The sequence below is a fragment of the Narcine bancroftii genome, chromosome 2 (genome assembly GCF_036971445.1).
Source record: "Narcine bancroftii isolate sNarBan1 chromosome 2, sNarBan1.hap1, whole genome shotgun sequence".
NCBI classification, from domain to species: domain Eukaryota; kingdom Metazoa; phylum Chordata; class Chondrichthyes; order Torpediniformes; family Narcinidae; genus Narcine; species Narcine bancroftii.
The window spans coordinates 105673602-105701509 of NC_091470.1; the positions used below are offsets into that span (position 1 = coordinate 105673602).

The 27908-nt window shown below is 48.3% G+C and overlaps 1 protein-coding gene across 45 annotated transcripts in view; it reads right to left on the reverse strand.

The window, feature by feature from the left end:
* Nucleotides 1-27908, reverse strand: part of LOC138754077 (calcium/calmodulin-dependent protein kinase type II subunit beta) — a 238450-nt gene that overhangs the window by 59670 nt on the left and 150872 nt on the right. For 17 of the 45 annotated variants that reach the window (XM_069917857.1, XM_069917848.1, XM_069917867.1 and 14 more), the window contains one exon: nt 8092-8124. The exons of the other annotated variants lie outside the window; for them this stretch is intronic. In XM_069917857.1, the coding sequence (XP_069773958.1) occupies nt 8092-8124 (33 nt within the window). The remainder of the gene's footprint in view (nt 1-8091; nt 8125-27908) is intronic. 45 annotated transcript variants of the gene reach the window in all.

Consider the following 27908-nt stretch of genomic DNA (forward strand, 5'->3'; position numbering starts at 1 on the left):
GCCAGGGGTACTTGATCAGGCCGTGATTTGTGAGAAAGGGTGGGCGATGAACTGGTGCATGGATCGGACAATAAGAAAGGCAGGGACCTATTCCTCCTGCGGCCACTGCATCACGAGCATGGTTGGTGGGGGTGCAGGCCTGCCAGCATTGAGAGTGGGTTCAGCTTCGCCTCAGGCCACTGCCTCGGTGATGCCTGCTCAGTAACAGCGAGGTCTACCCCTGGACTTGGGTTCCTGCCCACGCCCTGCCTAGCCAGTTACCTCCCACTGGCGGTGTGTCACCTTGCCCTGCCGGGGAGACGGGCCGTCACTGTGCACCTGGGCAAGGAGTCCGTCGGGGGGTCCGCAGACCTGGGGGTTGCGGATGAGAGGCTGGCAGCTGTGCTGCTTGTGACGGAGAGGAGGATGAACAGTGAAACTGCCATGGAAGGCTGGAGAGAAGGCACCAGGCGACCCTCTCTCCGACCTTGACCTCCCCTGTGAGATCACTGGACATCTTGCCAGTCAATCCGCGTCCTCGTAGCTTATCTCCGATCAGGGAGATCTCCTCTACTGCCTTGTGACTCTGCCTGGAGGGGGCTGCAGACTCCCGCTCTCACCCTAGTTCCAGCGCAGTCCAGAATTGCTCACTTCTATCCTAGATCAGCCGGTCTCCCTGCACTTGAACCAGTGTCGACTCCGACCACACTGACCTGCCCTCTCATCATTGGGCCAACTATGAGATGCTGGAGGGGGCTCGGGGGGGGGGGGGTGTCAGTCTCCAGATCAATGTTTCAGATCGGACCCCTCATTAAGAGGTTTTACAACAATAAAAGAGGAAACAAGCTGGGGGAGGGGGCCTCAGGTGATAGGACAGAAGGCATGAGAGGTGGAGAGAAAGATAGAGGGGAGGGGAGAAAGCAGCCTCTATCCTCGAGGACCTCCACCCTCTTCACTCTGCTACCATCGGAAAAAGGTACAGGAGCTTGAAGACGAGCACTCATTACATGAGCTTCTTCCCTGCTGTCATCAGATTTCTGAATGAATAATGAACCAAAGACACTGCCTGACTTTGCCTTTTTCTGACACTATTTTTTAACATTTATTTTCGAAGATGGTTTTGATAAACATTTGGACTGAAGATTCTGCTACAAAACAACAAATTTTGTGAAAAAAAAACCACCCAAATACTGGAGAAACTCAGCAGGTCAAACAGTGCCTTTATGTAGCAAAGGGTGAAGTAACATCACCGACGTTTCGGGCTTGTTCCCCCACACCTTGATGAAGGGCTCAAGCCCGAAGCATCGGTGATGTATCTTCAACCTTTGCTACACAAAGGCACTGTTTGACCTACTGAGTTTCTCCAGCATTCACTTTCCCACGGTGTCAACAGAATCCTGTGTTTTACCAACAAATTTTGTGACACGTTCAGGGCAATAAATTCTGATTCCGATTCAGGTAAAGAAGTGGACACGGTGGAACTTCTTGTTAAAGGGCCCCGACTGATCACTCCCCCCACCCCCCCACCTCTCCAACGGATGTTGCCTGACCTGCTGAGTCCCTCCAACAGCTCATTGCTCAAGATCCAATGGTTTCGGCATGCAGCACAAGAAAGGCTGGTCCCTTTTACGCCCGACAGCCAGGAGATTTGGCAATCCCTTTCATCGCCAGTGATCATTACGGTTCGATTCACAGATGCATTTTACAGATGAAGTGGCTTTTCCCTTGCATTGTGTGGCACTCGGTATCAGGCCCTGCCAGACCCAAGTCCTCTCCTGATCCAATGCTGCCTCATTTACAGCAGGCAGGCCTGCTAGCTTCGAAGATCACACAGCCTGACTTCACACGACAAGCAAGCTCTCCGCCTTCACCGCACGTGCCTTCTCCCGTCGTCAACCATTTTTGTGGTTAGTAAGGGATTTACAGGAAGCCCTCGACTTACATGCGACCAAAAAGTTTTTAATAACCTCTGTGAGTCCCGAGTGACCATCACTCAGTAAGCTCACCAGAGAAGATGATGAGCAAGAGGAAAAACTCCTCCCCTGCTGATGCTCGATTCAGAATTGAAAATGAAGATAGTCTGCGCGGGGTACGCTGGGAGCTCGGATGGGAGAGTGTTCCGAAGGTGGAATGTGAGTGGATTAAAAAAAAGGTTGAGAACCACTGCCCTACAGCGTGCTTCAGACCCACCACCAGAGCAAGGTGGATCTGAACCATTCCGCCACCAGTGGATGTGCCTTCAGCTACTGGACCTGAAATCCAAAATCTGCTCCCTCTCTCAGCCTTCCTTCCCTCTCCGCCCGCGTCTCCTATTTCCAGATTTGAATTCTGGCTCGCTGAGATTTTTTGCGAAGCTCGTCACACTTTTTACGATTGAAAGCAACCACACATGACATTGATATTCTGACCCACTTCCCCCCTCCCCCCCTGGCGCACTGTAGCAGTGACCAGCACCAGATGGACAGCGACCGACCAGCATAGCAGGCGCTTCAGGCTATTTCTGCCAATGGCGAATCTGTCTGCCTTACAGCAGGCGACAACGAATTCTGCGTAATATTACTGCTTTTAATTTCACGGTGATAAAGGAATCTTGAATACGCGTGCCTGACAAGCCCAATGGTCCCTTTTGGCTGAAGAATGTTTAACCTTTGCTCATGTCTCATTGTAAAGAAAAGCCTCATCTTGTTCCACACACTGGAGAATACTTTAGTTCAGTTTCCTCACTCTACAGGCGGATGGCGTGGGTTGTGCCCAGAGTCAGTGGAAGAAATCAGCGTTAAGGAACAGGAGCAGGAGTCGGCCGTCAGGCCCATCGAGCCTGCTCCGCCATTCAATGAGATCATGGCTGATCTGATGATCGGCTGTTTCCCCACAGCCCTTATGTAAAAAAAAATCTATCCAACCCTGTCTTAAATATATTTACTGAGGTCGCCTCCACTGCTTCAACGGGCAGCCAATTCCCCAAATTCACCGCCCTCTGGGAAAAGCAGCATCCTCAATCTTCTGCCCTGCATCTTGATACAATGTCTCCTCGTTCTAGCTGTCCCCAACAATGGCAACCAACCTCAATGCTAATGCAAGCTGCGGAACACCACTTCTTTGTGAAGCATGAATGTCTGCAGATGCGGAGATTGTAGTTAAAAACACATAGAAATGCTGGAGGAACTCAGCTGGTGGCGTCGATAGAAGGTAAAGATATATTACTGACGTTTCAGGCCTGAGCCCTTTGAGTTACAAGGAAAAAGCAGGCAGGTATCTGAAGTAAAGACGAGAGAGAAAGACTGGGAGGGGGAGGAGACCAGACCTACAGCCATAAGATGTTAATTGGATACAATGAGAGGAGAGGTGAGAATTGTCTTTTGCCTCCGTAAAAGAAGATGGGGGAAAAGGGAAGAGAGAGAGAGAGAGAACAAGAGGGAAGGAGACGGGGAAGAAAAGGGAAGGGGTGGAGTTCTAATGGAAACCAGAGAAGTCAACGTTAATGCCAAATGGTTGGAGGATGAAATGGAGAGACAGGTAGAGAGGTGGTGTTCCCCCATTTTGCAGGTGGTCTCAGTCTGGCAGTACGAGACCATGGACAGACATGTCAGCAAGGGAATGGGATGGAGAATACAGCTTCAAGTAGTATCCATATACAAGAAGAAAGATGTAAAAATGCTGATCAGAATGAGGGCCTGGGACGCTATAAGTCCAGCTCTTAATGTCTGGGCATTGAGACTCTCTCCTCTCCCTGCAAACTTCTTCATGCAGTGATCTCTAAGCAGCAGAACAAAGGGGAATGGAGGGATACAGAATGGTCCAGGTGCAGGTCAATGGGATTCAGCAGGGTAATAGTTGGGTACAGTCTAGATGGGCCGAAGAGCCGCAGCCACTTGGCAAGGTTGTGCGCACATTGGACGGCAAGCCAATGCCCCACAAACAAACACCGGGGTGGGTCAGCCATCCAGTCAGCATCTATGTAAGGTAAACGGTGTTGGACATTTCGGGGCAAACGCCAGAGGTGGATGCCCCACTGTTGCCTGACCCGCAGAGTTCCTCCAGCATTCTGTGTGCTTGTCTGGTTTGCCAGCATCTGCAGTCTACCTCCTAACCCGCAGAATACGGGACAATTATCAACTTTTCCCACACCCAGTTAGATCACGACCGTTCCCCTATCACTAATTATCCCGAAGAGCACAACAGCACAGAAACAGGCTCTTCAGCCCATCTGGTCTGTGCCGAACTACCGGTGCATGGGACGATCCGAAACTTTAAAACATTACCTTAAAATCAGGGTCGTCTCGTGCGACGGGAATAGAGTCCGAACCTCGACAGTGAACTCTCAACATCGCTGCCATCTTCCCGCTGGGTCCAATGCAATCTCACGTGTGTCCTAAAGTCTCAGCGCTCCTCCGCAGGGTCTATCCACCGTCGGCTCTGGACAGGCTTCAAATGGCCTGCTACAGGAGTCGACGGTGGCTTATTTTAAAATACAGTATTCCAATAAAATTAAAACTTTTACCTTTGGTATTAAAATATTGTGATTTTCTTTTAACAGCATCCACTGGTCAGTGTTTAATGGCATATTTGGGAGGGGGTTGGCTTATACAGAGGGTATAACTCAATATCCACATTTTAGGTGGAAATTCTGTGGTTGACCTACACGCTGGCATATACGGCGTTATTTTGCTTAGTCCCACTGACCTGCCCCTCCCATCCACATACCTGTCCAAATTATTAGTTAAAATCCCCTTGGCGTTGCATATTCAGAGAGGAATGGAACATGTTACTCTGGACTTACTTCGTGAACTTATTCTAGTCTATCTTTGGGAAAAGGGGGAGGGAATTGTTAATCCACTGATTGATCTCAAAGTAGCCCCAGCAAAAATGTTCCATAACAGCTTTAGAGTCCACACTAAAATTCTCAATCAATTAATCGGAATAAATCAAGTGGGTGACGTGGTAACCACTTGGGAGTTCATGCAGTGAAATCTGCTGGATAGAATATAGAACATTACAGTACAGTTCAGGCCCTTCAGCCTTCAACGTTGTATATATTCCTACAAAAAACAAATACTAAACCCTTTCTACCTTGTAACCTGTTTTTCTTTCATCCGAGTGCCTGTCTCTTAAATGCCCCTTATGTTCCAGCCTCCACCATCATCCCTGGCAAGGCATTCCTGGCACCCACAATTCTCTATGTAAAAATAACTAAACCCTGAAGTCTCTCCTAAACTTTCCTCCCCTCACTATGTACAGATGTTCTCTGGTATTTGCTGTTTATTTGGGAATGAGGTGCTGACTGTCTTTGCCTCTATTAAGTCTCCTTTCATCCTTCTTCGCTGCAAATAAAAAAATCCCAGCTCTGCTAACCTTGCCCCATTAGACATTTTCTAATCCAGACAACATCCTGGTGAATCTCTTCTGCACCCTCTCCATAGCTTCCACATCCTTCCTATAATGAGGTGACCAGAACTATACACATATTACTCTAAGTGTGGTCTCACCAGAGATTTTTAGAGTTGCAACATGACCTTTCGACTTGAACTCAATCCCTCGACTACTGATACCCAGAGTCCCATAAGCCTTCTTAACAATCCTACCAACCCGTGCGATAATCTTGAGAGATGAACGAATTTGGGCCCCAAGGTCCCTCTGCTCCTCCACGCTGTTAAATATCTGACCATTAACCCTGAACTCAGCCTTCTGGTTTCACCTGGGATACTGAGAGCATTTATTTCATTTTAATGATCATTGACTGATAAAGGTGCTTACATACGCTGCCTTCTCCCCGTTCCCTAGATTAGAATGGTCGGCCCAAAAGTGTTGGAGTGAAAGAGTTTCCCTCCCTGCAATGAACAACCACACCATGTCATATCAGAGCCATCCCCCACACCACAAAAGCTTGAAAATCTCCCTTTTGTTAACACATCTTCCTTCTTGAGTACAGTTCACAATTACCGCTAAGTAGAAATCCTGCCTGGCCAGTGAGAGCAAGACTCCCAGCATTGTATTCTGTGTGCACTCTGACAATAAGTTTAAACTAATTTACAAAGGGTCCCTGACCTGAAACAGTCACTCTCTTTCTCTCACCACAGGGGCTGCCTGACCTGCTGAGAATCCAGCATTGGTTTTATTTCGGCTTTGCAGCAACCGCAGCATCTTATTTCGATTTGCAACACACAAAGTCACTTTGATCTCTGATGTGCTCAGTCACCGAATAACTGCCTTGGCCACTGCACCTTGACAGCTTGTTGCACCAAGAGAGACTCCGGTCTATAAATGAGGTGGGATCCCACCTGGGATCTCCTTGGAGTGACTAACAATTTGAGCGGTTTCTTGAACACGTCATCAAGGAATGACCATGATTCTGGAGATTAACCTGGGCCTAAACTCTCTGGAATCAGGGATGAGAGGGGGGTCTCAGAGAAACATATAACTAATAATTTAATTTCCTTTCTAATTTTAATTTAAGCAATAGGCCCTTCTCGCCCACAGGACCATACCACCCAAATACATCCACATGACCAACCCCTGTATTACTTTGGAACACAGAAGGAAACTGGAGCACCTGGAGGAAACCCACGCAGGCCACGGGGAGAACGTACAAACTCCTTACGGACAGCGACAGATTTGAGCCCGGGTCGCTAGCGCCGCAATAGCATTGCGCTAACGGAAACACTAACCGTGCCACCCTCCGCGAGCCGCGTCGCCCTCGATGGAAGATACGACAGAGGCAAGAAGGTTCCTTCCTCTGATTGGTGAAGCTACAACCAGGGGACGTGGCCTCAAAGTTCAAGGGAGTAGATTTAGGAGGGAGATAGGGTCGATGGGACAGATGGCTGACTCCCGCTCCAATTTTGAATGTAGCCCTGCTGCTCCATAAATTGTCAGATAAATTGATCCTGATGGGCTACTCATGGGTAACGAGGATGCCTGATGCTGCTGAGGAGAACAGGGAGTTCCTCAATGACGATCATAAATAGATGCTCTTAGTATGGCTGACTGGGCATAAAAATAGAGCACTCAATTATTACAGTGCAGTGGGAGGCCATTCAACCCACTGAATTCATACTAGCCCTCTGAAGAACAATCCTATTTCTCCTTCTCCCCCGTCACCAGATATTCCCCTGCAAACTATTCTCTCTCATGCACCCATCGTTGGTCCCTTTACAGCAGACATCCAACCTCTTCCCACCACCCCCCAGTGCAGAAGGAAACCTCGACATCGGACAGCCGCGTGGAGAAGGCGCGCAGATTCCCCGCAGGCAGTGCCCAAGGTCAGGATGCGATTCAGGCCCCGGGAGCCCACAGGCAGGGGCACCATCCACTGCACCCTTCAATGGCCATCATCCGTGCCACGGACCACACCATCCGGCAACCTCCCGCGACGACCGGCAGCGGGAGTCCGCTGCTGGTGGGAGCTTGCCGTGACTGGTCTTCAGAGCTGGTTTATTGCCCAGAAGGCCCTAAAAAGCAATAAAGCCAATGCGCTCGGTTCTAATTTAATAGGGAGTGACAGTTTTTGACAAAGGTGTAAACATCTGAAAGAAATTGGAACAGTATGACATTTCTATGTGAAAGTCTCGCATGGCTGGATTACAAAGCTTCAATTGCTGTTCAACGCTCACCATCAGACTTGCACACACTGGCTACCTCTATCCTGGTCCCTTACTTATTCCCAGAAGTACCGATACACAGGGGAAACCAAATGTCAACGCATTATCACGCTCGGCCAAACAGACACAGGGAGTCCAATCATCTGGCCCGATTTTCTGATGGGATTCACTAACTAGCACGGCTTGACATCTGCTAATAGATGTCCAAGACAGCACGCAGTGGAACTTTGGGGGAGGGGGAAGAGAGAAGCAAATGGAGAGGAGGAAAGCAAGAGAAAGGACATAGGCGTTAGAACACAAGTCAATGCTCTTTACCAAGATGGAGTTCTAATTGCTGTCAACATGCACAGCTTGCATCTTTTCTACCCTGATCGGAACTAAAGTACTGGAAAGCTGTGGACACACACCCACACACCCACACACACATGATGCCGACATCTCCTGCCATAGAGTGGGGAAGAGAATAGATAAAGATTAACGTGAAGTGAAGTTGAAATTTCAAAAGGGTCCTCACCATTAATTGGACACTGGAACTTGACTTCCTTTTCTGAATAGAGACCCAAAACGAGGGGGTGGGGAGGGGGGATTGGGGAGGGAGGGGAAGGAAAAGGAAAGAAAACAAGAAATGGTGATTTGTTGCAGATGTGGCAGATTTGCTAACACCAGGCCTTGCTCTGGCACACAGCCCTAAAGACTAATTCTCAGGGTCAGTGGTTTTAAAAGGGCATCGTTAAGAACATACAATGTCTTGGGAACCTGAAAAAAGTGCAAATTATATGATTTAGCAAGCAAAATCTCAAAGCCGCAGAATCCCTTGCTCACAGCCTCTCTTTACATTTGATCCAATTTCCAAGGTTCGTTTCCAAGTCTGTTTAAGAGCGGATCGTTTTCTCTTGCTGAAATGAGACGGAGATCGAGCAGCCTAATGGTCAAAGGGGCTGCAACGTTAGTACTGCACCAATGACTCGGGTTCGAATCTGCCGCTGTCTGCATTCTCCCCGTGACCTGCCTGGGTTTCCTTCAGAGTGGTCCAGTTTCCCCCACGCTCCAAAGACATTCAGGGTGAGTAGGTTAATTGGTGACATGGGCGTATTTGGGTTGGACGGGCCTGTGTCCGTGAGGTATCTCAAAAAAGAAATTGAAAATAAATCTGAAGGAACTTGTCGAAAGGGAGGAAGTTGGGCCTTTCTCAAGATAATTCTTTCTGGTGTTGCCTTGGTGATGAGTCAGGAGGTGGGATATGAAGGAGCTGATAGGGAAGGGGCATGAATTGATGGGGTGGGGAAGGGAGCTGGGAGCAAAGGGAACAAGCTGACCTACCCCACCCTGCAGGGTATCGTGGGGGTTCTGGTTGATGCCAGTTGGCACCAAAGATTCAGCCCGGATCATCTGTGGTTCTACATTCATTGGTATGGTTTCTGACAGACAACACTGAATCTTGGGACCGGTTAGGTTTGGGGAAGGCTTCCCAGGGTATAAAGGGTAATAAAATAAATGTGGTCAAAAAGAAAGTTGACTGAACCAGTTTTCTTAACCAAATTGTACTAGCAGTGGGTGGGAGTGGTGATGGAGGTTGGTATAATAAGGACATTGGTTGGTGTAGCAGTTAGTGCAACGTCTTTTGCAGTGCCGTGATTGGGACCAGGCCAGGGTTCAAATCCCGCGCTGTCTGTAAGGAGTTTGTACGTTCTCCCCAAGTCTGCATGGGTTTTCTCCAGGGGTTCCAGTTTCCTCCCACCGTTCGAAATGTACTGGGGTGTAGGTTAATTGGGGGTGAATTGGGTAGCACGGACTCGTAGGTCGAAATGACCTGTTACCATCCTGTATGTCTAAATAAAAATTGTTTAAAAATAAAAGATTCTTAGACAGGCACAAGGACGTAAGAATAATAGAGGCTTATGGGTGTAAGGAACAAGACTGTTGAGTAGGTTTACACAGGTCAGCACAATATTGTGGGCTGAAGAGCCTGTACTATGTTGTAATGTATGTTGGCAAGGAGGCTGTCCTTGCTGGGTTGCATGGTTAGCATAGCAGTTAGCACAATGCCTTTACAGTGCCCGCAATCGTGACTGGGGTCCGAGCCCCGTGCTGTAAGGAGTCTGTACGCTCTCCCCGTGTCTGCAAGGGTTTTCCCCTGGGAGTCCAGCTTTCTTTCACCCTTCAAAACGTACCAGGGGTCAATTGGGCAGCATGGACTCATGGGAAAAAAATGGCCCGCTACCGTGCAGTTTGTCTAGATTTAAAAATTTTTTAAATTTAAATTTATCGATGGCTCTCTGTTGACAGACAGGTGCTTTGCCTCTTGCCTGAGTGCTTGAGAATGGTCTGCATGAGGGGTGATATCACACCCCCCCCCCCCCCCGCCCCAAGGGCTATTAGATTGCACAAGGTTTCTCTGGAAAAGTGAGCAGAAGCCCCTTGGCCACCCTCATTTCTCCCCCCCCCCCCCCCGGGGCAGAGGGGGGGGGTTCAGGTTTGTAACGGGATGCTTATCCACGTGGTTCAAGATAATGAGCAAAAGAGATGCTGCAGCTTCGTAACGTTAAACCAAAGAACAGAACAAAAATAAACTCGCTTTCTCCACCCTTTCATCAGCCAAGTGCCTTTTCAATCAATGGTGAAAGGTTTAGTCTGAACTTAACGTGTTTTATTTTTTTTTTAAACCAGATTCCAATTTCCTGCACAACCAATTGCAGATTTCAATTTCCTGCATTGAATTGAATGAAGAGAGGTCTTGCGCTGCCCATTCCAACCAGGGCAGCTGCCACTGAGAAGCCGTTAGCACTGGTGAAAGCGGTGCATTCTGTTCTCAGCTCGAATGCCAAAGGGAGAGTTGTGAACATGCATACAGTTTGGAATAAACTATGACATTAGTGGAGCTTTTCAATCATGCATTGTTTTACTGAGACATCATCGAATCATTTCTAAATCCTTTCTTTGCAACCACCCCCAACCGTGAGTTGTTCTTAAACAGGACCCTCCTCGTAGGGGTTGAAATTTGTGAGTTTCTCTCTCCCAATTCCCATCCACTTGTGGGGGGGGGGGGGGGGGGGAGAGGTGGGGGGAAGCCGTGGCGGAGAATGCCTCGTAGATCTGGCTCAGCACCTTGCCCTGGTCCCTCTCCTGAAGCCATGGTGCTCTTCGCTGGGAACGACCTGCCTTGTCCAGCCACCACCCCTGCCTCACCCCCCCCACCCCCGCCCGCATCCTGAGGAACATGCAAAGCAGAGCGCGCAGCATCCAGGCAGAACAACCCTCCCCCAACGCGAGAGGGGCAGCTCCAAGGGCCCTCCGTGTACACCCTGGCCGGAATCCCATCTATTCTAAACACTCCTCCCCACCCCCGCCCTTTTCATCAAGCTCATCAATCTGGACTCACTGGCTCATGTTGGAGAGCCCGCCATTTTCTCTTTGGCCTCCCATGACAGTACATCAAGTCTACAATACCATGGTCTTTAAATATTCTACCCATCTGCAGTTCAAACAAAAGGAGAAGCTGAAAAGCTGATGTTCAAAACCCTTAGAGGAAACTTTTAAATTGTCCAAACATTAGCATTTCAAAGTTGTTACCATCCCAACCTACCAAAATCCATAGGTAGTAGAGGTGGGTTTGCACAACTCCAGCATCTGAACCATCACTTATCTTTCCAATGAAGGAGCCTGATGACATTTAATGACACTCCTTGACTTAGTGTATCACCCCCCACTAAGTACTTCTGTTTAATTACTACTTGAGCTGCCCAACTATGGATTGACTTGCCTGGATGAAGGAATGGGATAGTCAGATGACACAAAGGTTGGAGGGGTTTGGGGACAGCGTAGAAGGCTGTCGTAGGCTAGCACAGGATATGGACATGGTGCAGAGATGGGCGGAAAAGTGATGAGTGGAGTTCAATCAGAATCAGTGTGACGTGGTGCATTTTGGAAGGCCGAACTTTAAGGTGGAGTACATGGTCAATGGCAAGATTATTAACAGTGTGGAACAAATCCATAGCTCTCTGAAGGTTGCCTTCCAGATTGATAGGGTAGTTAAGGCGGCTTATTGTACGCTGGCTTTCATTAGTCGAGGGTGGGGGGGATTGAGTTCAAGAGTCGTGGGGTAAATGCACCTCAATAAAATTCTGTGGAGACCACACTTGGAAAATTGTGTTCAGTTATGTTCGCCTTGGTACAGGAAGGATGTGGAAGCTATGGAGAGGGTTCTGAGGTTTATTCATCATGATGTTGCCTGGATGGGAGAACATGTCTTATGAGGCAAGATTAACAGACTTCGAGCTTTTCTCTTTGGAACAAATAAGGATGAGAGGTATCTGTAAGATTTTGAGAGGTATAGATAGAACAGAACATTTTTCCCGGGGTGAAAAAAGCAAACTCACTTTGTACACACGGTGAGGGGAGGAAAGTTTAGGAATGACAACAAAGGTATGGTTTTCCTCCCCACACAGAGAGTAGTGGGTCCCTGGAATACATTGCTAGAGGTGGTGGTGGGAGCTGGCAATAATAGGGACATTTGAAAGTCTTTTTGACAGGCACATGGGTACAAGAAAAATAGAGGGTTATGGGTGTGAGGGAGGGACGATTTAGTTTGTGGAGTAGGTTTTTATGGGTCGGCACAACATCTGGGCCATAGGGCCTGTACTGTGCTGCAATGCAAAATAAAGCTTTTCACCTGGTACATGTGCAATTCAATTCATGCTTTTCCCTCTCCAATCTCTATCACTTCTCCCCACTACAAAATCCACTCTGCCCATGTCGACCTCTTTTAAGTCACTCCTCATCCATCATCGCTCCAAAGAGAAAAGCCCAAGCTCTGTCAACCTTGGTTCCGAATAACTCTTTGCCACCATTCTGTTTTGCCAACAAGCACAGGGAGTACTTGCTGCACTGATGGCAAGGAGGCTGCAGTATGACCATCCCTCGGCTCAGGACAGTCAGGGCAGACTCTGGGTTGTGGGTTCAGTGAGGGAGAGCGGTCGGAAGATGGTTCAAAAAAAGGAGGGGCTGCGGATAAAGAGGGTAACGAGGTAAAGGATAAAGGACAGTGTGAGGCCACAGTGAGCTGAGGAACCTCCACTGTACAGCACTGACCTTCACATGATCCCCCTTCATGCCAGCATCAAAAGCAGAAATACAGCAGTGACATTTGAGGAACTCCTGAGTGTTTTTTGTAGGCTCAAGGTAATGGTTTCTGGCGTGAGGTGATTAGCAGCCTGGTAGCACAATGGCAACCAACAGTAGCAGAACTGAGGAGGGTCTAAGATCCGTGAGTTGGGTTAGGTTGTTCCCTGGCGAGGTAAAGTGGAGGACCTTCAAAGGAGAAATTTTGAGAGCAGAGATTATATGTTCCTGTCAGGATCAAAGGCAAGGTTTTTGGAACCTTGATTCTTGAGGGATATTGGGGATCTGGTTCAGAAGAAGAAAGAGGTGTATAACATGGAGAAAAGGAGGTACTTGAGCAGTGTAAAAAAAATGCAATAAAAACCTCAAGAAAGAAATCAGGAAGGGTAAAGGAAGACATGAGGTTGCTTTGGCAGGTAAACCCGAAGGATTTCTACAAGAATATTCAGAGTAAAAGGATAGTAAGGGACAAAATTGGTCCTCTGGAAGATCAGAGTAGTCGGCTATGTATGGAGCCTCACGAGATGGAGGAGATCTTAAACAGTTTCTTTGCATCAGTATTTACTCAGCAAATTGGCATGGTGTTTAAGGATGGGAAACAAGCATGGAACATATAGAGATTAAAAAGGAGGAGGTGCTCGTTGCCTTACAGCGAATAAAGGTAGATAAATCCCCATGGCCTGACATGATATTCTCTCAAACCTTGAGGGAGACTAGAAATTGCAGGGGCCCTGGCAGAAATATTTTAAATGTCCTTAGCCGTGGGTGAGGTGCCAGTGAATTGGAGGGGAGCTCATGTTGTTCCATTATTTAAAAGGCTCCAAAGGTAAACCAAGAAATTACAGGCCAGAGAGCCTGGCATCAGTAGTAGGTAAATTATTGGAAGTTGGACTGAGAGATTAGATATAGAAGTAGTTGGACAGTCAAGAGCTGAGTAAGGATAGTCAGCTTGACTTTGTGCGTGGTAGGTCGTGTTTAACGAATCAGAGAGATTTTTGATGAGGTTATCAAGAAGGTAGTTGAAGGAAAGGTTGTGGACGTTGTCTTCATGGACTTCAGTAAGGCCCTTGACAAGGTTCCACATGGGAGGTTAGTTCAGAAAGTTCAGACACTAAATACCCACAGAGAGGTTGTAAACTGGATTTGAGATTGGTTGTATGGAAGAAGTCAGAGCGTAATGGTGGTTGATTGCTTCTCAGACTGGAGGCCTGTGATTAGTGGTGTGCCTCAGGGATCGGTGCTGACACCATTATTGTTTGTTGTCTATATCAATGATCTGGATTATAATGTGGTAAATTGGATCAGCAAGTTTACTGATGACACAAAGATCGGACAGCGGAGAAGGCTTTCGAAGCTTGCAGAGGGATCTGGACCAGCTGGAAAAACGAGCCAGAATATGACAGGTGGAATTTAATGCAGAATGTGCGAGGTGTGGCATTTTGGAAGGACAAACCATGGTAGGATATAAACAGTAAATGGTAGGGCACTGAGGAGTGCAGAGGAACAAAGGATCTAGGAAATCAGGTAGACACGGTTGTAAAGAGAGCTTTTAGCATCTTGGCCTTCATAAATCTAGAGTATTGAGAATAGGAGTTGGGATGTTATGGTGAGGCTGCAAAAGACATTGGTGAGGCCATATATGGAGTATTGTGTGCAATTCTGGTCGCCAAATTATAGGAAGGATATCAGTTAGATTGAAAGAGTGCAGAGAAGATTTACTCGAATGTTGCTGGGTCTTCAGAAACTGAGTTACAGGGTAAGATTAAACAAGTTAGGACTTTATTTCTTGGAGCATAGAAGAATGAGGGAAGATTTGATAGAGGTTTACAAAATTATGAGGGCATAGAGTACATGAGAGTAGACTCTACTTAGATTAGGAGAGGACATGGCTTTTGGGTGAAAAGTTTAGGGGAACATTAGGGAAAGCTTCTTCCCACAGAGAGTGGTGTGAGTGTGGAATGAGTTGCCACCTGATGTGTTAAATGTGGCCTCACTCTCGAGTTTTAAGAAAAATTGAATAGATACATGGATGGGATAGGTCTGGAGGGTTATGAACTGGGTGCAGGTCAATGGGACTAGCAGAATGATGTTTTGGTGCAGGTTAGAGTGGTCGAATGGCCTTTTTTCTGGACTGTAGTATTTTATGGTTCTATGACAGTCAAAGGTTGCTTCGATACTGGCGACACTTCAAATGGGGACACCACAATGTACACAGGCTAGAGGATCAGGAGTCAATAGAGAGAGAGTGGGATCCAATGTGCTTTCTCTCCCCTTATCAAAAGCAACCCGCCTCCCCACCCACCAGATCAGTCCCCACTTCTTTTCCCTGTATTTATTATTTCTTTTCAATTTCCATCTCTTTCTAAATCTCTTCCCCTTGAGGGAGAGATGATAACAACTGCCAGCTTTAAAATCAAAGGAAAAACTACCTTTTGGTTCCAATTTGCTTCCAGCATTAAACCTCTCCTTTTGGTTACTGGACCTACCTGCCACTCTGAACGCCTCGACAATATCTGTTATTTACCTTTCCTGGTCCAGGGAGAACACTGCCAGCTTTTTCCCATCCCTCAAAGGTCTCCTTATCCCTGCTGTCTGAGAACCAGGGAGTGGGAAGGAGGAGCCCCTGGGTGTCGAGGGAGCGGAAGGAGAAGGCCAAAGGATACTAATGGTCAATGACAGTACACCCCCCCCCACCCCACACCACTGTCATTGTCAGGGTGAATTTAGCCAGGAGGACAGGAAATGGGCATTAAACCTTTTTTTCCCAACGATTTCCGTTCCGCGTTTTGCCCTCAAAATGCTACAGGCTGCTTCCATCTCTTATCTCTTTCTCTCCATTCTTACTGAGAGGAGGAAACTACACCCCCCCCCCTCCCCAGCCCAACATCAAAAGCGCTCCCCAGGCCCACGACCCCTGGGAGCATGAATGGCCTGACAGACGTCCCCAGCTAAAGGACTGTGATGGCAAGGTGCGTGCTCCCACCCCCAAAGAGGTGTTGAGATGCTGCTTGGGGATGCAAAAACAAACTCCGCTTCTAGATCCAGAAATGCATGTCCACTTGATTTCCCCGTCATCCCACCAACCAATGGGAGAGTGTGGCATAGCCTGGTTAGACAATCAGCAAATCAAAACAAGGAATAAAAGGAGAAGGGCACTGGAGGGGGGCAGGGGTTGGAGAAGAGTGCTGTCAGGAGGAAGCAAGAGAGAAACGAAGACTTGAGGAAGAACGTAGAAGCCCCTACCACACAGGTGAACAATACCGAGCTCTGAACAGCTTTCTTGCCCACAGCCCTTCCCCTTAACGGCAAACAAGACCCAAACAATAATTTTTGGAACAAAATGAATGACCAAAGGATTTGTTTAAATATGGGTTTTCACGGAAAGAAGTTCATGCACAATGCAAGGATGGACCTGATGTTGCTATATGTACCTTTATAATTCTCTCTGTGCTTCCATATGGGTTTGCTGCTGTGTTGTGTGTTAACGTTATACTTCTCTGAAACCAGTCACCGAAGCATTAGTGTCATTAATATATTTTGCACATCTTTAAATCCAGGGATTAATCCACAGCCGTTAACACAGAGAACTTAGAAGAGTCCCTATTTGACTCCTTCCTCCTACTCCCACCCATTTCCCCTCTGCAGACCGGCTTACTGCCACCCCCCCCCACTTCAGATTTGCAAGGAAGCATCTTGCCTTCGCTCCATGCGTCCTCTGCTTTACAGAACGCACAGCGGAGGGTCAAAGGGCGTTGCCGTCCCTTTCCCCCCACTCCCACCGGCTGTGTCGACCTGAATCAATCACCTTTTCTCATCGCCAAAGAAGTTCGCCAATTATTGGCTGGGAAAGGGCAGCACGGCCACAGCGCCAGCGATCGGGATCAGGGTTCGAATCCCGCACTGCCTGTACGTTCTCCCCGTGTCTGCGAGGGTTTCCTCCAAAATATACCGGGGGCAGGGTTGTAGGTCAATTGGGTGATCAGGCACGTGGGCCGAAATGGCCTGTTAAACGTCTAAATTAAAAAAATAATGCTCTGCCGTCAATGTACAGCCACTCAAAGAAAGAGATCCAAGGAATGTGGGGGAAAAAAAGTAAGGCAAAATGTCCTTCGAAGTCACGAGTGGATTAATCCCTAGAAGCAGATTTATTCTGGAAAATATTCTCAATAACACATACAGTTCATTTGAAACCATTCCTGCTTTGGTTGTGAAAGTAAAGGACACAATCTTTGCTAACAGTTCCTGAGATGTCAGGACTATTCAATTCCATAAGCTGGGGAGCGCACGGCTTCTGAAAAAGCAAGCATCCTTCCAATGCTTCACTTTGCAGCTCAAAGACAAGAGGGTGAGGAAGTCTCGCAGCTTTGTGTTTCACGGGGGATGGTGTTGCGAGCAAAGCCAACATCTACTGTCCAAAGCAGTTCACCCCTGCAAAGTAGATGGGTTAGTTTCCCTCCCTGAACGCTATAATGGGATAAGATGCTCGGCTATTCTGGGAGGTGAGATCCGAGGCGAGCTCGCAAATTTGACACAGAATTGGTTCAATTGTAAAAAGCAAAGGCTGGTAATGGAGGGGGTTCATTTCCTCATGGCCTTGAATTTAAATAAGCCAGCTGCCACGTTGAGATTCGAACCCATGCAGGGCTAGAGACCCGGGTTCCATCCTGACTTCCACTGCTACTCGCGCGGAGTGTGCATGTTCCTCCTGGGTGCTCTGGTTCCCTCCCCACAGCCCAAAGGCGTGCAGGCCTGTGGGGTTTAATTGCATCTAAGAATCTGGGGGAGGTGTGTTGATGGGAATGTGGGGAGAGTGACCAATGGGATGAAGGTAGAACTGGTTGATGTTCATTGCAGACTTGGTGAGCTGAAAGGGCCTGATTCCATGTCATATCGCTCAAAACGCTTGGGAACTCTGCCCGGTGATTTACTGCAAGGCACAAAAGTGCTGGAGGAACTCGGCAGCGTCTATGGGAAGCAAAGGGTACCTGATGTTTTGGGCCTGAGACCTTTCTCGAGGTGTGAGCAAAAATAAGGAAAGTGCCTGAATTAAATGGTTGGGGGGAGGGTGAAAGTGACAGGGAGGAGCACAGGCCAACAGGTCAAAGGTGGATAGAGGTGTAAAAAAAAAGTTGAAGTGATGGGGGAGGGGACGGCTCTCTGAATGGAGAAGGGAAGGGAAGGGGGTGGGGAGCTGGAGAGAAAGAGACAGAGGGGCAGGGAAATACAGAGAGACGGAGGGTCCTAATGGGAAGTGGTCGACGTTACTGCCATCTGGTTGGAGAAGGCACTTCCTCCTTGTCCTTCTGACTCTTTCTCTCCAGCTCCCCATCCCCTTCCCACACCCTTCAGAGAGTTACCCTTTCCCTCCTATTACTTAGAGCCATAAAACATCACAGCACAGAAACAGGCCCCTTTGACCCTTCTAGTCTGTGCCAATGCATTTTCCTGCCTCATTCCACTGACCGGCACCCAGTCCGTAGCCCTCCAACTCCCTCTCCCATCCATGTACCCACCCACATACTTCCTGAATGTTAAAGTTGAGCCCGCATTCACCACCTCAGCTGGCAGCTCGTTCCACAAATCCCCCCCCCCCCAACACTCTCTGTGTGAAGAAGTTCCCCCTAAACCTATCATCTTACCCCATGGCCTCTAGTTTGTATCTCACCCTTCTCAGTCTTTTTTTCTCCTCTACCCACCCACAAGGGTTATGGGGAGAAAGCCGAGGAGTGGGGCTGAGTGGGAGGATGGATCGGCTCATGGTTAGAATGGCGGAGCAGACCCGGTGTGTCAAAGAGCCGACGTCTGCTCCTATATCTTATGAAATGTATCAGCCTGTACTCCTGCACCTTTCTCCCTCCTCTCTCCCCCTACCTTTTTAATCAGGCACCTGCCTGTTCTTTGCCCATACCTCGACAAAGGGCTCAGCTTCCCCTTTACTTCCTACAGACGTTGCACGACCTGCTGAGTTCCTCTGGCCCTACAACCCTGGTGCCTGCAGACTTTCCCGTTTAGCTTTGATGCAGCGTGAGAAGAGACAGGGAGAGTGGAACTGATGGCATTTTGCAAAAAGAGGAAATGGGAAGAATTCTCATAACCGTGGCAAAGCATTTCATACTTGACTGTAGAAATCTGCAACATGCAAAATATTAGGATTACAGTGTTTGCTGGTGTAAAAAAAACCTGCGAATAAAATGGTATCACTGATATTAATAGACTTAAATCATTGCACTCCAGACACATCAACACGAGTGCTTTGTAACAAAGTCATGCATTCCAGAAGGTACGACATCATCAATACTTCAAGTGGCTTCCAAGCCAGACTGTTGTGTTTCTGCCTGCGGTAGGACTCTGTAGGCGAAGAGCACGATCATCCCAACGTTTTGGAAAGGAGCGTGAGGCTTGAAGAAAAGCCTCAATCGGTTAGGCAGGCGATCATGAGTCGAATCGACAAGCAGTTGCAGATTAAGTTGGGGAGGGAGAGGAGGAAATGAGAGGCAAATCCCACTCTCGATCACTGGGCGTGAAGCTGGTGCAGGGTTCTAGACCCTGAGACTTCAGGCGCCCCGTGTTGCCCGTGGAACATTATCTCCACAGCAGTCAGTGAAGAGAGCAGTGCAGTTCCCATTCGATCTCTGACCCTCTCTCCACAAGGAATCTTGATAGGGAAGAGCAGTCGTGGTGCATTTGCCCTCCTGCTTTCACTGCAATGGCCAGATCTCCCCGATAGAGCGCAGGATATTGCATTATCTGCAGCTCACCAACATTCTGCCTGTGAGACGATGCAGTCTCTTGAACATGGTCACACACTTGATGTCTATTGGGCCTTCATAACTAGGCAGAGTGGATGCATGTCGGCATGAGGCAACATGTATTTACATAATCTCCACTTGGATCCAAATCCTCATGGAAGGTCAAATCATATTCCAAAATAGAGTCAGTCGGTTGTACAGAATGGAAACAGGTCCTTCAGCCAAAATCACCCACTCTGGAGAGATTACCTGGCAAGACCCATTTGCCTGCATTTTCCCGCATATTCCTCTCAACCAGTGGTTTTCAAACTGCACCCCTAAACTCACTTTAAGCAATTCGTATTCCACAAGTACTCTGTGATTAGCAAGGGATTGCTTAAGGTGGTATGTGGTCGCAAAGTAATTGACTTGTTAAGTGCACGGTTTCAGAATTCCAAAGGAAATGGGCCAATGACAATTTTTCTCAAGCAAGTTATTTCAGTAACATTTGGGTCTAGGATAGTGGTTCTCAACCTTCCCTTCCCAAGCAATCAAAGAGCACCAATGGCAGAGGGATTACTTAAGGTGCTATGTGAGCTTCAGGGGGCCACTTTGAAAACCACAGCTCTAAACCTTTCCTATCCAAGCTCCATGCACCTTTCTCAATGACTCTTAAATGTCATAATTGTGACCACTTTAACTAGTTTCTCCAGCCACTCGTTTCTTATTTCCACCACACTGTGTGGAAAAAGTTGCCTCTGAGGTCCCTTTAAAATTTCCCTCCCCTTGCTTTATATCTGTCACTACCGGGATCATCCTTATATGTCTCATCCAGGGTGGGAACCTCATCCAGCTCTAGCCTTAGGGGCTGTTGAGGGAGCTGGAGCAGGGCGGAATCTTGGACTGAGCGGTTGGTACTGAAAAGAGATTGGAAGTGTTCTGACCATCGGTTGAGGATGGAGATCTTGTCGCTGAGGAGGACTTTGCCGTCTGAGCTGCGCAGCGGGCTTTGGACTTGGGGTGAAAGACCCCAACAATGAAGACGCTGTTTACATCCGGTACCGCACGGATGGCAGTCTCTTCAATCTGAGGCGCCTGCAAGATCACACCAAGACACAAGAGAAACTTGTCCGTGAACTACTCTTTGCAGATGATGCCGCTTTAGTTGCCCATTCAGAGCCAGCTCTTCAGCGCTTGACGTCCTGCTTTGCGGAAACTGCCAAAATGTTTGGCCTGGAAGTCAGCCTGAAGAAAACTGAGGTCCTCCATCAGCCAGCTCCCCACCATGACTACCAGCCCCCCCACATCTCCATCGGGCACACAAAACTCAAAACGGTCAACCAGTTTACCTATCTCGGCTGCACCATTTCATCAGATGCAAGGATCGACAATGAGATAGACAACAGACTCGCCAAGGCAAATAGCGCCTTTGGAAGACTACACAAAAGAGTCTGGAAAAACAACCAACTGAAAAACCTCACAAAGATAAGCGTATACAGAGCCGTTGTCATACCCACACTCCTGTTCGGCTCCGAATCATGGGTCCTCTACCGGCACCACCTACGGCTCCTAGAACGCTTCCACCAGCGTTGTCTCCGCTCCATCCTCAACATCCATTGGAGCGCTCACACCCCTAACGTCGAGGTACTCGAGATGGCAGAGGTTGACAGCATCGAGTCCACGCTGCTGAAGATCCAGCTGCGCTGGATGGGTCACGTCTCCAGAATGGAGGACCATCGCCTTCCCAAGATCGTATTATATGGCGAGCTCTCCACTGGCCACCGTGACAGAGGTGCACCAAAGAAAAGGTACAAGGACTGCCTAAAGAAATCTCTTAGTGCCTGCCACATTGACCACCGCCAGTGGGCTGATAACGCCTCAAACCGTGCATCTTGGCGCCTCACAGTTTGGCGGGCAGCAGCCTCCTTTGAAGAAGACCGCAGAGCCCACCTCACTGACAAAAGGCAAAGGAGGAAAAACCCAACACCCAACCCCAACCAACCAATTTTCCCTTGCAACCGCTGCAATCGTGTCTGCCTGTCCCGCATCGGACTGGTCAGCCACAAACGAGCCTGCAGCTGACGTGGACTTTTTACCCCCTCCATAAATCTTCGTCCGCGAAGCCAAGCCAAAGAAGACCGGGATCATCTAAAGCGGGCCCGCAAAACTGTTGAGAACCCTTACCAGCCCACACACTGCAGCTTTCAGCTACTCCCATTGGAGTATCAGAGCCAGAACCACCAGGCTGAGAAATAGCTTCTTCCCATGGGCAGTGAGAACGCTGAACTACTGATGAACTGCTCACACTCACCCTCCAAGACTTTACTATATTTAACAATGTGTTGGCAGCGCAGTTGGCGTGGCGGTTAGCGCAACACCTTTACAGCGCCAGTGATCGGGACCGGGGTTCAAATCCCATGCTGTCTGTAAGGAGTTTGTACGTTCTCCCCGTGTCTGCGTGGACTTTCCCCGGGGGCTCCGTTTTCATCTCACTGTTCAAAACGTACCGGGGATGAAGGTCAATTGGGTGTAAATTGGGCGGCATGGACTCATGGGCTGAAATGGCCTGTTACTGTGCAGTATGTCTAAATCTACATTTATTTTACTGCATATAAATCACTTGTATATATGTGTACTATGTCTATATACAGCACGTGTTTGCAGGTTTTTACACCGAGGACTGTTGTAAAGTTGTACTTTACAATTGGACAATAATAATTAACATTAACGTCAACTTGAACACACGATTATAACTCAAAGCATCGGAACTCCGCTGACATCATAGTGTCCAGAGGAAGGAAATATATTTGAGGAAGGGCTCTGGCCCGAAACGTCGGTAATATATCTCCACCTCCACTAGACATTGCGAGACCAGCTGAGATCCTCCATCATTTCTGTTTTGACTTCAGATCACAGTATCTGCAGACTCTTGTGTTTCAGTTTACCCTGGGAAAAAGGCTGCAACTGTTCCGCCCCCTTCATTACTTTATCAATCGCTAGAAGATCACACTTCTTCCCACATGCCAAGGAAATATGCCCCCAGCCTATCCATGGGAATTTCTAACTCAAGAACTCCAGTCCCAGCCATGTCCTTTTGAATTTCTTTGGCTTAATATTATCTGCGCCCCAGTGAAGGTGGTCAGAACACCTCAATATGGCTTTTCCCATATCTCGTATGATCGTAACTTGACATGTCAGCTCCTGACCATTGAAGGCCATCTTCTTCACCACCCTGTCTGCCAATGCCACCACATTCAGGAACCTATATCCAAAGTCTCTGACTTCTGCAACACTTTCCAGGGATGTGCTGTGTAAGGTAAAACATCATGAGATGGGAATGTGTAGGGAGTTTCCCGGTACAGGGCAGTAACAAGAAGGGGAGGTGTCCTTGTACTCTTGTAAGGTAAAACATCATGAGATGGGACCGGAGAAGGAGTCACCCAGTACTAAGGAGTAACAGAATGCATCCTTGTACTTACAAGATAAGAGAGACATTGATGGATTGAGAGGCAGGAAGCTAGCAGGGAAAGGATAGCAACAGTTTAAGAGAGACATTGATGGATTGAGAGGCAGGAAGCTAGCAGGGAAAGGATAGCAACAGTTTTAGTCATTGGACAAGTAATGATATGATGATGTTCTAAGCACATATCCAAGGGTATAAAAAATCACCATTTTGCTGATAACGGCAGAATGCATTCTCCGGCTAACTTGGTTGGTCGCAAGTGTTACAATCCGGTAATAAAGAACAAAGAACCCTGATTTCGACTCAGCCTGGTGTTTGTCTCACTCATTCATGAACAAAGCAGACCTAACAGCTGTTTATTTCCCAAAAATGCCACAGGTCCGAATGAGATTCCCTCTGCCACTCCTTGGCCCACTTCCCCAGTTGATCTTGAAGTAACTCCAGACCACCTTCTTCACTGTCCACTATACCACCAATTCTGACGTCGTCTGCATTCTCCTCCGGCGTGCACAAAAATAGTGGGCTCAGCACCCATCCTGTTAAAGTTTTCATGCTTTTCAAATCTAGAGTAAATATTCGGAACCCCAACATTATTAAGAGAACACTTTATTAGTTTTGCAAGAACTCAAGAACTCAGTTAACATGGGATGCGCTGTTATCGAGCAGCTGGTCCTATACATAGATGTTACTTCTCTGTTCTCTCTCATTAGCTTGGTTATCTCTGCCTGCGGTGGAGCTGGTTCCTGTTCTTATCTCCCATTACTGACTGCACCCAGGATCAGGCACCACCATCTGGAGCCATTAGCTTTGATCATACATTGTTTTACGACTCTATCGGTTATTACCCAAGAGCTATCTTATTCAAGATTAGGACATCTTACAGGACATCCTATATTGACCTCAAAGAGGAATGTTAACCCAGGTCCTCCCTCACCACCATTTCGGACCCTAGACAGCCCTTCCAAGTGAAGCAACATTTCACTTGTGAATCTGTGGGGGTCGTCTATTGCATCTGGGGATCCTGTTGTGGTCTCCTCTCCGTTGGAGAGGTCAAGTGCAGACTGGGAGACCACATTGTCGAGCACCTCGGCTCTGTCCGTTGCAATAGCGTGGATCTCCCAGCAGCCACCCATGTCAACTCCTCGCCCCGTTCCCTTGCTGGCATGTCTTCTGCCCTGCCAGACTGAGACCACCTGCAAATTGGAGGGACAAAACTTCATCTTCCATCTGGGCACCCTCCATCTGGGTGCTATTTAACATCGACTTCCCTGGTTTCCGTCAAACCCGCCCTTTCTTCCCCGTTACCTTTTCCCCAGCTCGGTCTCTCTCTCTCTCCCTTTCCCCTCTGTCTCCTTTCACAGAACCAAAATCAATTCTCACCTTTCCTCTTATCATAACCTTTTGTTGTTTTGGACTCTTCCCCGGCTAGTCTTCACTCTTTAATCTGGCGCCTTCCTGGTCTTTGCTTATTTCTTGAAGAAGGGCCTCAAGCCCGAAACGTTGGGAATATATCTTTACCTCTATGGATGCTACAAGACTGAATGAGTTCCTCCAGCATCTCTGGGTGCTTTTAGCTGATTACTAACCTTTTACATTTCACCATTCCTGCACCACACCACTGGGCACAGGCCTCCAATGTGAAAAGTACCCCTCTCTGACTCCAAGCACTGAGCCAATTTTGCCATTAATAGGCTAGATGGCCCTATCTCCCATAAGATCCAAACATTGACCACCTTACCATACGGAACCTTGTCAAAGCCTTGGCTAAAATACATAATTGGTAAATATTAATGGGCAGCCAAATTGTACAGCCCATTCCTCATCACCAACTCAATAGGAGCTTGTGATCAAGATACTGCACATTAGCACAATGATGAACACAAACCACCTTAAGTAATCCCTTGCTAACCACAGAGCACCTATGGCATAGGAGTGATATATTGTTGATGACAATCTATTTAAAGGAACTCATTTCTGAGGCAAGGGGAAACACACGATCGTCACCAAAAGAAATCACAATGAGTGCCAACGACTGGACAATCGATCGTGACTAATATAGAAGAAACATCTTTGACTTGCAACAGTCGACAGTTGGCTCTCCCGGACTCTGCTTATTGTTGAACCCTGTGTGTCGCCATGCCGCATTGGCTTTGCTCTGCCTTTAATCCATCTCTCTCTGTAACTCTGTACTTCTTTTCTTTAACTGCTGGGTACCATTGACGCGCTGACTGGCTGGATTGTGTGCAATAACAAACTTTCACACTGCATCTCACGACACCTTGAATTTGGGTCAGTTGAGGAAATGCTTGTTTTGTCGGCTGGCATAGCAGCAGGTGTGGCCACGCCATAGATAATGTGTCATTATCTATGTGAGCTGCCAACTCATTACCACTATTTTCTGTTCCAAAAAATAAGCATAATTCACCATAAATTATTTACAAAAACATCTTTTCACCTTCCTTGTGTCGTATCCATAAATTTCCATCACTGTACAAACTCATTCTCTATTGTCACCACTGTGGAGCCTTGTTGTTACCCCACCCCACCCCACCCTGTTGTATGAGGGACTTCCCTTCTGGTCTCAGCCCCCCAGGGCCCTGTGATGGAAGGGCTCTAGAAGGTGCTCCTTCCCCACAGCACCCTCACGTCGGCTGCGCCAAGCCTCAGCGCGCAATCCTGCAGCCTGGAATGTGTCAGTCGGCAGCGTCCCCTCATCGACACCTCCGTGCGCCGGAAAGCCCAACGGGTTTCAGACGGACCAAAGGGCGTCTTTCGCCGAGTAGCTCTGGATGTCTGTGCGAACCTGTGGGAGCAGCCCGTAAATCTGTCACGCCACTGCTGGGGTTGAACTGTGACAAGGGCCCTTGCATCCTTCTCCACACTCTCTTAAATGGATCCGTGGACGACTTTCTCCACTTGGGGACTGCGTGCTTTAATGCAGCCCCAGCAGATCTCAGGGCTAGCTAATATCGTGACCATGACACGTAATACACACTTTAAATAAATGGACTGGAATGATGACTGTCAGCTATTAATAATGCTTCCATTACGTGCAGACTGGAAATACAACATAATATTCCATTGCTTCTGCTGTCAGCATGAACCATCCCGGGGTTAGCTCAGAATGTTGTGCTGCAACTGTGGCTTCACCACTCCAGCACCATGTGTATTGGGGTCCTCTCGGGCCCCTGGATGTCAGCTTAAGTTAGAGGAGCGAGCAATCTAATGGTCTCCTCCCATTACCCATTCATCTCTGACCCTCAGACTGGGTGTTTGACTTTTTCTCAGGCTAATCATTGCTTAAGCTACTTGTGCCCCTGTTACTGATCTGGGGTGAACCACCACTGATAAAATTGCCTGCTATTTGAAAATTGTGTGGCTGCCAGTCACACAACGAAAATAGCTGCTTATTAATTCTATTTAAGAGTCTGAAGTTGCCCAATAGGCTTCTGACATGAATACTTCACTTCGAGGGAAGTGTTAATTACTGATGAGTGACAGTTGGTAGGCAGACTGTGGCAGCTTCATTATCCTGGATGGAAGTGCTTCGTACAACCAGCCCAAGTTGCAACAAGGACAGGATTCCCCTTGTCCTCCCCGATAATCCCACCAACCGCCACGTCCAACATAGTATCCTTGGCAGCTTCTGCCACCTTCTATGCGATCCCCAGCCCCAGATGCATCATCCCCTCTGCCATCCCACCCCAAATCCCCTCCTCTTTCCACAGGGATTGTTCCCTCTGGGACTCCCCTCGCCTGCTCCTCCCTTCCCATCCCTCGGCGCCTATCCCTGTGACCGCAGGTGGCGCCCACACCACCATTCGGGGCCCCAAGCAGTCCTTCCAAGTGGAGCAACACTTTGCTTGTGAATCTGCAGGGGTCATCGGCTGCATCCTGTGCTCCCCTCTACATTGGAGAGACTGGACGCAGACTGGGTGATTGTTTCATTGAGCACGGCTCTGTCCACTGCAACAGCCAACTATTTTAGTTCTGCACATCGTTGCCACACTGACATATATGTCCATGGCCACACGTACTACCAAACTGAGGCCACCTGGAAATATATCCCATCTCGGCAGGTCTCCAACCAGACGGCATCAATATCAACCTCCAATTTTCCTTAACCCCTCCTCTCCCGGTCAACTCCCCGGAATAATCCTTATTTTCCATCTGGGCCCTCTCCTGCCACATGGCATGAACATTACTGCTTCCCATTAAACCTGCTCGCCTTTTCTTTCCCTTGCCCCTTTTCCTGCCTTTCCAGTTCTTCCCAGCCATCCCCCCTCCCCCTCATTGCTGCAGTCCCCTCCCTTCTTTCTCCACCTATCATCTCCTACCTTTGCCATCCCCCTCCTCCCTCCTACTCTTTTGTTCAGACGCTTGCCAACATTTTCTCATACTTTGATGAAGGGCTCAAGCCCAAAATGTCGGTGATGTATCTTTGCCATCGCTACATAAAGGACACTCTTTGACCTGCTGAGATTCTCCAGCATTTTGTGTTTTTACTTCAACCACGGTGTCTACAGATTTTGGTGATTTACTTCTCCGGTGTCTCTTTTTCCCTTCCTTCAGCTCCCCATCCTCTTCCCTTCCTTCAGCTCCCCATCCCCTTCCCTTCCTTCTCCTATCAGAGAGCTACCCTTGTTAGCCCACTGCCCTCTGCCCCCCATCACTCCTCAGCTTCTTCTACCCTCCCACCTGTATCCATTCATGGCCTCTTACCTGGAAGCCTGAGGTCCTCTCCCTTCCCCTTCCTTCCCCATCCATTCTATTCAGGCATCTACCCATTTTTCCTTATTCCTGTCAAAGGCCCCAGGACCGAAACATTGACTGCGATTCTTTTACTTCCCGTGGATGCCGCGAGACCCGCCGAGTTCCTCCAGCACAGGTAGGAACCGCACTCGAGGCCAGCGCCTGCAGAACCTCTAATTTCACCACGGTGCTAGGTATGCGACAGGTTGCTCACGTGAGGATCCAGGTCCCTGTCCAAAGTTGGTGGGGTATATTACCCCATAAGTACGG